General features: G+C 37.4%; 1 protein-coding gene across 1 annotated transcript in view; it reads right to left on the bottom strand.

The window, feature by feature from the left end:
* The window catches only part of LOC100893228, a 31,703-nt gene extending 26,672 nt beyond the window's left edge, over window positions 1-5,031 (bottom strand). Inside the window, exon 1 of the mRNA XM_030972669.1 lies at window positions 3,483-5,031. Coding sequence (XP_030828529.1) covers window positions 3,483-4,544 — 1,062 coding nt within the window. The 5' untranslated portion in view covers window positions 4,545-5,031. The remainder of the gene's footprint in view (window positions 1-3,482) is intronic.
* Window positions 5,032-11,343: the final 6,312 nt, after the last annotated feature.

The raw sequence follows: 11,343 nt of genomic DNA, 5'->3' as shown, positions 1-11,343 counted from the left end.
TTAGTAGTGTGATAAAAAGTCTAATCCATCCCTTGAAATTTAAATTGCACCGTCCTTATTGTGCGCTCTTGTTAGATAGCACCAAACAAACCTCAGACCAGGGAGGTAACTTTCATATCCCTGCTCAGACTTAGCATTCCATCTCATTCAGCGTTAGCAGAACACGTCCTTATTACTGGGCACAGCTTTCAATGGGATGATGCCCACATTATTGAGTTTGAAACGCACTTCTGGTCAAAAAAAGGTGAAAAGCTCCATTTGGATGAAAAGAAGTAATCCTTTACTGAAAAGGGACTCTCGCTATTCAATATCACTAACGCCTATCGCTCCAGTGATCCACAGGAGTTGGACGAAAGCTGCCCTACCAAAATTTAAGGTTTTAACATGAAACACACTATCGCCTAAGAACAACTTTATACAACAAAAGATTGTCTTGTGAATCACTTTTATCTTTGCAGAGCCTTTGTCGAGAGTCTGTGGGCCGGAGCCTTGAATTTTAACAATTTTCTTGACAGTCTTGCAAAGTTTCATATGTTCCTTTAAAAAAAAAAATGAAATTTGAGACTCTGTTCAGGGCGCGTCATTTTTTTCCACGATAGTTCAGGACCTTGGCTGATATGTTGGCAGCTTGGAAAGAGGTCACAATCAATTAGACTTTGATTATTTATTGCTTTGCCACACAATTTATAAAGGCAAACAATATAACTGAATAAATACTGATATTCGAACAAATATATATATATATATATATATATTTACAAATTGTCTACGTATATACAAAATATCGAGTATTACATACAGTGTCGACAGATGGCACAAATTGGCACCTCAATACGCTATGGGTACCGTCATAACATTGAGAGAGAGAGAGAGAGAGAGAGAGAGAGAGAGAGAGAAAAAAAAAAGAAAATTGGAATTTCCTCTAAGAACATTGTGTACATGAGCAGTGGCGGATCCAGTCCGCGGCAGGGGAGGGGGCCAAAGAGGGGGCCCAATTCAAAAATTTGAAAATCGCGCCGGCCGATAATTCATTCAGTGGGGGGAGTTTTTTATTGGCTCTAGAAAATTTGAAAAATCGCACCCCCCCCCCCCCCCCCTTGAGCGCCAGGGGAAGCGGCCTATCTCCCCAAAAGGTAAAATTAACGTGTTTTAACTGTTTTAACTGGGGCCCCCTCCCTGGATCCGCCACTGTACATGAGTATGAGAATTGTCATTCCGATTAGTTGAAAGGGTATTCATATGGTTTCATTCGATCAAAAGATAGTAACAATAAATTTAAAGGTAAAGACCAGTATTGGAAACGCCCCAATTTCAAAAAATGAAATGGAAGCTCTCATTACCAATCATGTGAAAGAATATGTTTTGACTAATACATGATGATAACAAATTTGCCGGGAAACCGCCTACTAATTCATATATTTGGTAAATTTGTTTCTCTCATGGTCTGTGAGAGATATAGGGTAGTCCCATATACATCTTTCTGTGTATAGTGCTTGTAACTTTACGAAGAATGGGCCAAATTTCTTATCATTTTGATGATTCCAGAACCTTGCAGATGCTAGATGCTAGATGATCAACCTTTTCTGATCGATTCCACAACGTTTCTTTCACAATGCAATCGCATGACCATAACTGGTCTTTACCTTTACCTTCAAAACTTATCATCAGTGTGAGATTTTGGGATAAAAATCATGACAATCTGTTACTAATGCCAAACAATGTACACATGATTTAAATACTGTACTTTATACACGAAGATATTTGCATCAATTATAAATGGTTCGTATGCAGTGGCAGACACCTCCGTAATATGCTTTCCGTCGCCCCTACCCTTTCCGTTTTGATAAATAGTATTACAAAAACAGTTGTTGACCCGGATGTTGATTTCTGGCGATCATTTAATATTTTTAAAACAAAATAAGACGTAATTTTAGCACGTTGGAGAATTGTTCTAAATTTTAAGAAAACAAAATAATAGAAGGAAAACATTTATTTCAAAAGACATGTAGGCCTATTCCTATCAATATCAGTATAAAGATATAAAGAATGGATCATTTAAATGCAAACATTATGTTTTACTGCCTTGAGTAGATATTGGACATCCAAATTAAATTGAATTATTAAAGAATAAATAATGCATTTTGTTAAGAAGAAGTTAAGAAGTTAAAATTCTGTAAATGGTAGATATTTTAAATAGGCCTATAGGGTAAACTTGGTCAACATTATAGACTATTTCAACCACAGTTCCATTAATTTAAAACAGCTTAATTAAATTGATGGAATGTAATTGAATTCAAATGAACTTTTACACTGGTCTGATTGTATTTTATTTATGAAGCTGTATTGCGCACACAGACTGATGCTGCTGTATATTTGTTTCCGCTTAGACAGACAAACGGGATAGATATCACTTATCATCTTGCGCTTGAGCTTCCTATAAAGTAACTGTCAATCTGAATCCTGCATAAAACCATAAAACTAGCCTATGTTGTATTTTTGTTAATATATTTTTTTTTAATGAAAACAAAAACAAAATCAATCTTTTTGTTTAGCTCCCATGCATGGTACAGTAATAATGCGCTACTCTTTGCCAAAACTGATTTTAAGTATAATGGTATACAACTGATCCTTGGCCCCGGGCAAGGTGCATGCACGTAGCCAGAGTTTGATGTTTGGGGGAGGGGGGGGGGGGGGGGTACAGACATGTAATCGATCGAGGTAAAAAAAAAAAAAGGGGGTCTGAAAAAATGCAACCGATCCTGGAAATTTAGGGGGGGCACGTGCCCCCCCCCCCCCCCGTGGCTACGTGCCTGGCAAGGTATACAAAGTTTTCGCTTTTGTGTCTTATTTGTTTGGGTACAGTGCACCCGTTCCCTTTCATCATGTCCATCGGCACTGTATCAAACGTGCCAAAAATAGAAACTATTGCACAGTAGATTATTATAGACATGTATACTTATAATTCTTCTCCCGCTGGATATATCCTTTGGTCGCCTATAATAACGCTGAAATCTTACAATGAAATGCCTCAAGCAAAATGGCCGTTCTTTTTAGAGTGTTGAAAGAGGATTCTTGAATTTTGTTAGACCTTGTTTTTCCGTCTGCATGATGGCAAATACATGGAGAAAAGGCAATATGAAACTTTTGATTTGGATGGAAAGATTTTCTCTTAAAAAAACACGAATAATTTGCTGAAAAATCATATTGATATCATGGAAAGGCGTAAAATGCTGTCTCGCATGTGATGCCACGAATCTTGACACTCTACGAAGGACCGCTAAAGGCAGACAATCTGGATCTCAAAATTAACATTTTTGAGAGATAACTACTGCAGACCCAAAACATATTTTGAAGAGGGAATTTGATTAGTAAGGCTTCCCCTTCGCATCGATATGAATTTTGCATCAATTCAAACTATTTTTGATTCTTCGGGTGACTACTTTAAACAAAATAGGAGCGTTTCGTTATGGGAGAGTTCTTACCCTGTTACGTCTTCTGATCCCCTCTTTCAGTTCCTTGTTCGTCTTCTGTATCTCATTAGAATTACCAGTAGATAAGAATCCACCCCGTTTATTGAGCCTACCAAGTCCATCATCATCATCATCGTCGTTCTCGTCATCTTCAACGTCAGAAACACTTCCTCTACGCGATCTCCTGGACGAACCAGGGAGTGACAGAAATCGACCTCTAGGAGGTTGCAGTTTACCTTGTTCCGATTGAGGCATAAGTGAAGTACGACGTGATCTCGATCGTCTCTTTTGTGATTCCTGATCTTTCTTCATGATGGTACTGGTTAGAAGCTGTGATCGACTACCACGTTTGCCTCCTATATCTGACTCATCGTCGCCGAAAGTGCTTTCCTCTTCAATCGCTAAATCTTGACTACCTTTCCGATATCGACCACGGTTTCGTGTTAACGGGGTCATCGCCGGGATCATAATGCTTCCCCGTCGCACTCGACTTGCGTGTATATCGACGTCTTGATCTTCCTCCTCGTCTTCCGCTGTGAATTCGAGTCCATTGTCCTTAGCGTACATGCGTCGTCGTCGACTTCGTAATCTTCGACTGGATCCACCACCGTAATCGTCAGCAGGGAAGCTTGTTCGTAACAGTGGAGCCCCTTCATCGCTGTTGCTTCTCAATCTGGGAGGATATACCCCTCTTCGCGTCCCCTCATTCGAAAATCTTCGCCAGGGATAGTCGTCGTTACCATCCAGGTTTTCTTTCCCCTGAGTGTCGGAGTCTTCAGCTTCTTCTGGTATTGGCGACTGCTTGGAATCTTTCTTCTTCTTTTCAATCATATCTCGAAGTTCTTGTGTAGACCTCAGTCTTACCTTCCCCTTATTCTCCCCGACAGTTACTTTGGGGGTCAGTCCGCCCATCTTTCTTAACGTATCCAACATGTTATCTTTTCGGTTCTCCGTTTCGAATCTTTCACCCCCTGGAACGATTATGGTCATCTGCCCCTCGTCACCGTTGTCATCAACTCCATCTTTAATTGTTTCAACGAAAACTGCCGGAGCTTTTGCTTCGGGAGACGCCATCTTTGAAAACCAAAACTTGTGTTGACTATCATCTAGAGCATAATTCCATAGTTGATGCCTCGACAATCGAAAGTTATAACCCTCCGACAGTCGTTGAAAAGTACTCCAAATTTCCAAATTCTTTGAAGGAAATTGTGTAGAAAAACTCTCTAAAAATTAGAAAACACAAGGCGTGTATAATCACCTGCTATTCATCACTGACGACAGAGGCTAGACTTTCACTCGATGAAAACCTGGAAACCTTATTTGTTTTCTGCCTTCCTCCCTGTCGTAAGGTCTCTTATGGGAAGACCTAAAAGTGACTTTTGGAACAAAAGATACGCAGCGGACCCCCAATCCAAATGTTTGCACTCCTTTGACCATTTCATGAGATGGACTGGTTTATTAGTGGACAGGATTAGATCCTTTTAGGATATGTTTACGTTGGTAGGGGAAACGGACAACGGATGGGTATAGGTAGGTACACATGGAGTGGGACCTCAAATTGTTATATTCCAAAAGTCTCAGTAAATACCGATTGCTTTGAATCGTGCGTTCCTTCCGTCCGAACACGATCCTACGCAAGCAGCGCTCAAAATACACGGGGGCGGTGGGCGATTCGCCCCCGTGAGCTACATAATCGCCCCCGTCAGGTTGCTCACGGGGACGATTGCAAAATTAAAAATCGCCCCCGTGGAATTATAAAATAAAGATTATCTTTTCTGTTATAACTCTAACACAATATTGAGTTTCAATTTTCAAACCTTAAACTAATGAAATGGAACTTAGATTAGCATGCATGATGGCCTAGTTATTACCGATTCAGCTCGCAGTGCAGTGCTGCCGTCATCAGTGGTTATAGGCCTACTGCGCCGTTAGTAGCGGTACGTGTGCACGCTGCCGCGCCATGACTGCTGGAGCTGGAGGCGATCGCGCAAGGGCAGAAACATGGTCATGGAGAAGTTTTTCGTTGTGAAAGCGTTAACCCGCTGAAATCTGGTGATTTCAAGTGACCAGCAAATACTGAAACTCGACCAGTAAATCAATATTAGGGACTTTTAGATTTGCACGATGAGAACGTGGACTGCAACGTGTGACCTCCTTTTAAGGCAGTGCCAGTGCTTAAAAGGACGTGACGTGTGGCTGCCAGTGCCTTAAAAGGACGTAACACGTCCACGTCCACGCAAATCTAAAAGTCCGTATTGAGAAGAAGAGGAAGACCAAGATGTCGTGGAATGATATGGTAACATGGGCAGATCTAGGGGGGGTTAGGGGGTTTAACCCCCTCCTCCCGGCCCCCTTGGGCTGCCAAGTGAAAATGTGACATTAAACCGGGGGGGGGGGGAGAGATGCTGGAGAGGAGGACTACTAATCTATTTTATTTTTTTCAGGGGGGGGGGGGAGTGAAGCGCCGTTTTAGCATGACTTTCTTTTTAACTCTTACTTTCACCTATCTCAGATAACCCTAAGTTTTTGGTTGCTACTTTATATGTAGTTGATAATGCATGATTAAAATAAAGAGAGAGAGAGAGAACCACCATCATTTTGCAATGGTTCAGGGTTCGTGTAATGTACATTTGAAACCATTTCTTAGCGTCTCAACCCTAAAAAAATAGCAAAACAATTTTTAAGGAAAAGCATTATACTGAATTAGATAAAGATTAATAGCTTTATATTGGATCAAACTAATACTGATACGGGCTAAAGACTATGAGGTATTTCAAAATGACATTCTGATAATCAACATTAATTTTGTTCTGGTATCATATGTATATACGCATAATACAACTGATCTTTATGATTTCTTAACGTGACATAGCTTCTTCTCCCCCTGCAAACAAAAAAGAAAACAAGGTTATTTAATAAAAGGATCATGTGACAAATAATCATTGTGATTCAAATTGATGCAAGGATTTTTTTTGAATAAGCAATGCTTTTCACCAGAATCTTCTTTGTAAAAACGACTTTTACAAATCTCAGCCATGCTTTCTGAGTTGTGACGTTCCATTCAATGTAAAATACTCATATTAGAATACACTTCTCCTAATCTGAAAGTGATCTTACAACACAGTGGCAGATTTGCTACGGGCTAAAGACTATGAGGTATTTCAAAATGACATTCTGATAATCAACATTAATTTTGTTCTGGTATCATATGTATATACGCATAATACAACTGATCTTTATGATTTCTTAACGTGACATAGCTTCTTCTCCCCCTGCAAACAAAAAAGAAAACAAGGTTATTTAATAAAAGAATCATGTGACAAATAATCATTGTGATTCAAATTGATGCAAGGATTTTTTTTGAATAAGCAATGCTTTTCACCAGAATCTTCTTTGTAAAAACGACTTTTACAAATCTCAGCCATGCTTTCTGAGTTGTGACGTTATATTCAATGTAAAATACTCATTATAGAATACACTTCTCCTAATCTGAAAGTGATCTTACAACACAGTGGCAGATTTGCTACGGGCTAAAGACTATGAGGTATTTCAAAATGACATTCTGATAATCAACATTAATTTTGTTCTGGTATCATATGTATATACGCATAATACAACTGATCTTTATGATTTCTTAACGTGACATAGCTTCTTCTCCCCCTGCAAACAAAAAAGAAAACAAGGTTATTTAATAAAAGGATCATGTGACAAATAATCATTGTGATTCAAATTGATGCAAGGATTTTTTTTGAATAAGCAATGCTTTTCACCAGAATCTTCTTTGTAAAAACGACTTTTACAAATCTCAGCCATGCTTTCTGAGTTGTGACGTTCCATTCAATGTAAAATACTCATATTAGAATACACTTCTCCTAATCTGAAAGTGATCTTACAACACAGTGGCAGATTTGCTACGGGCTAAAGACTATGAGGTATTTCAAAATGACATTCTGATAATCAACATTAATTTTGTTCTGGTATCATATGTATATACGCATAATACAACTGATCTTTATGATTTCTTAACGTGACATAGCTTCTTCTCCCCCTGCAAACAAAAAAGAAAACAAGGTTATTTAATAAAAGGATCATGTGACAAAAAATCATTGTGATTCAAATTGATGCAAGGATTTTTTTTGAATAAGCAATGCTTTTCACCAGAATCTTCTTTGTAAAAACGACTTTTACAAATCTCAGCCATGCTTTCTGAGTTGTGACGTTATATTCAATGTAAAATACTCATTATAGAATACACTTCTCCTAATCTGAAAGTGATCTTACAACACAGTGGCAGATTTGCTACGGGCTAAAGACTATGAGGTATTTCAAAATGACATTCTGATAATCAACATTAATTTTGTTCTGGTATCATATACGCATAATACAACTGATCTTTATGATTTCTTAACGTGACATAGCTTCTTCTCCCCCTGCAAACAAAAAAGAAAACAAGGTTATTTAATAAAAGGATCATGTGACAAATAATCATTGTGATTCAAATTGATGCAAGGATTTTTTTTGAATAAGCAATGCTTTTCACCAGAATCTTCTTTGTAAAAACGACTTTTACAAATCTCAGCCATGCTTTCTGAGTTGTGACGTTCCATTCAATGTAAAATACTCATATTAGAATACACTTCTCCTAATCTGAAAGTGATCTTACAACACAGTGGCAGATTTGCTACGGGCTAAAGACTATGAGGTATTTCAAAATGACATTCTGATAATCAACATTAATTTTGTTCTGGTATCATATGTATATACGCATAATACAACTGATCTTTATGATTTCTTAACGTGACATAGCTTCTTCTCCCCCTGCAAACAAAAAAGAAAACAAGGTTATTTAATAAAAGAATCATGTGACAATAATCATTGTGATTCAAATTGATGCAAGGATTTTTTTTGAATAAGCAATGCTTTTCACCAGAATCTTCTTTGTAAAAACGACTTTTACAAATCTCAGCCATGCTTTCTGAGTTGTGACGTTATATTCAATGTAAAATACTCATTATAGAATACACTTCTCCTAATCTGAAAGTGATCTTACAACACAGTGGCAGATTTGCTACGGGCTAAAGACTATGAGGTATTTCAAAATGACATTCTGATAATCAACATTAATTTTGTTCTGGTATCATATGTATATACGCATAATACAACTGATCTTTATGATTTCTTAACGTGACATAGCTTCTTCTCCCCCTGCAAACAAAAAAGAAAACAAGGTTATTTAATAAAAGGATCATGTGACAAAAAATCATTGTGATTCAAATTGATGCAAGGATTTTTTTTGAATAAGCAATGCTTTTCACCAGAATCTTCTTTGTAAAAACGACTTTTACAAATCTCAGCCATGCAAATCTGCCACTGTGTTGTAAGATCACTTTCAGATTAGGAGAAGTGTATTCTATAATGAGTATTTTACATTGAATGGAACGTCACAACTCAGAAAGCATGGATGAGATTTGTAAAAGTTGTTTTTACAAAGAAGATTCGGGTGAATAGCAGTGCTTATTCAAACAAATATTCGCATCAATTTGAATCACAATGATTATTTGTCACATGATCCTTTTATTAAATAACCTTGTTTTCTTTTTTGTTTGCAGGGGGAGAAGAAGCTATGTCGCATTAAAGACATCATAAAGATCAGTGTTGTATGCGTATATAATTATATACACAGGCCAGTAACAGCTATGTAGCTTGTAAATTTGTAAGAGGGAAAATGCTGATTGAAATGATAATGATGAAATAGCAAATAATTGAGGAGTATCGTAGGTACCAATTCAATGGATATTTGTATAAAAAAGAGCCCCCGTCAGTACTAAAAGAGCCCCCGTGGCATCTGAGGAACCTCGGTAGGACTATTTTGTTTCGGCTTGCAGGGTGCTGAAAGTAAAATGTTACGATCACTATGTATTACAATTCTGTGACAAGCGAAAAAAAAAAAAAAAAACAAATGAAAAGATATTTATTAACATATTCACATGGCAGCACAAAACAGAATATCTTACAAAACTACGACAAACAATGATATGAAGGAGAGAAACAGAGAGAGAGAGAGAGGGGGGGGGGGAGTAACGAGACAGAAATGAGAGATAAAGAAACCGCGATAAAGAGGCAGAGGTGTGACAGTCTAGAGGAAAAGAAGATTTTTAATTACATATTACGTTAGTGAATTGATTGACTAAATAATCATCTTTTAATATGACACTTGATACAGTCATTCTTAATTACGGAACAATGGTTGTCGTAATTGGAGGTCAAGAATACAGGGAAAAGAGTAGAATTGTTGGAAAGAGGGCAAGATGGAAAGAGACATACAGAGAATCAGAGAGAGAGAGAGATGGAGGGAGGAAAGGAGTAAGAATACAAACAAAGACATATCCAAATAAAAGGTCATCACCCTTTTTTTTCCCATGAATCCCAAAATATAAAACAAATAATAGCTTTTTCTCGACAAATTCTTCTACGAATACAATACTTCTGCTCGAAATCGATATACTTTTGAAGAAAAAAAGCCATTGAAAATGCGGGTATGATGAAATCATTTCGTGGATACTGAGGTAGTGTAATTTAGGCCTTATCATTCATTTTTTAATATTGTTTTATTCATTTATCTATTATTTACTTTTTCTTACGTATTTGTCTATTCATTTTTGTATATATCTATTTATGTTTGTTTAGACTTCTGGATAACCATACAATGTGATTCTATATAATTAATCAGTATCATTTATGTTGCTCTTAACATTTATGTATATAAACATTGTTGAATAACAGCTGTTTGTCCCGCAGTTCCCGGTGACTGAAACGAGATATAAATGCTCATGGCAAGATGAATACCATTAGACAGTCAGTAAATTCTAGTATTATTAAGAATACTTCATTAAATTTTAATTCTAGTTTAATTCTAGCTTTTCTAGCTGAAAAGACAAATCAATCAGTATTGCTTGTGATGATGGATGTACGTCTTGCAAGCATTATCCCGTGTTATTCATTCTTTTTCCTTCTTTTGTCTTAATATGCAGCATCTACAGTGGTTTTAAAGGCTTGGTGAAGCCACAGTCGGCTGGTTTTCAACCACCATTCCCGTATGACTGACACATGAACACATGAACGAAAGAATGAACGAAAAACGAACGATCGAATTTCGAAAGGAGGAGCGAACAGAGGAACGAAGGAACGAACAACGAACAATTACAAACGAACAAACGAATGAACCAAGTGTAATGATATAACAATAATTAGTAATGATGGCGGTAGACAAAATGTTGTCTCACGAAATGACACGAGCACATTTTGAGTTCGTCACTCAAATACATGTAGGCCTACTGTTTTCCTAGTCACATCGACGAGACCAACATCAGATATAATATAGACCTGGCAAAAAATCATGTAACCGGATGGCCGAGAAATCGGTCGGTTTGGAGTTGGTTAGGAGTCAGTTTAGCATATTGACTGAGTAAATGTCGTTTGACTTGTTGAAGCATGGATGCGCTATGCGTGATAATTAGAGTAGAACGTTCCTTGGGAATGCGTTCTTGCAGCCCATCCCTTGTCACTCTTCTCCCTTATTCCTTTTTCTACTTTCCATCTGTTTTCATCTCCTTATCCATCTTCTTCTCTTTTTCATTTGTCTTCTTCTTCTTCTCCTTCTTACTTTCCCTTTTTCTACTTCTTAGGTATTCTCCATTGACTGAAACCTTTCTTTACTTATGAGGATTCTTTCTTTAACACTACAACTTAGTACGAGTAAAGCCTTAGCAGGGATTTTATCTGGTTTAAGTTATAATGACTGCACATAAAAAGGCAGATTACGCCATTCTCTCTCCATTTTCGAATTGTAATTTTTCTGTTACATAATTGTAGT

The sequence above is a fragment of the Strongylocentrotus purpuratus genome, unplaced genomic scaffold (assembly GCF_000002235.5).
Source record: "Strongylocentrotus purpuratus isolate Spur 01 unplaced genomic scaffold, Spur_5.0 spur5_scaffold_6, whole genome shotgun sequence".
Lineage (NCBI taxonomy): Eukaryota > Metazoa > Echinodermata > Echinoidea > Camarodonta > Strongylocentrotidae > Strongylocentrotus > Strongylocentrotus purpuratus.
The sequence above is the reverse complement of the archived record's forward strand: the minus strand, read 5'-3'. Positions and strand labels throughout refer to the sequence as shown.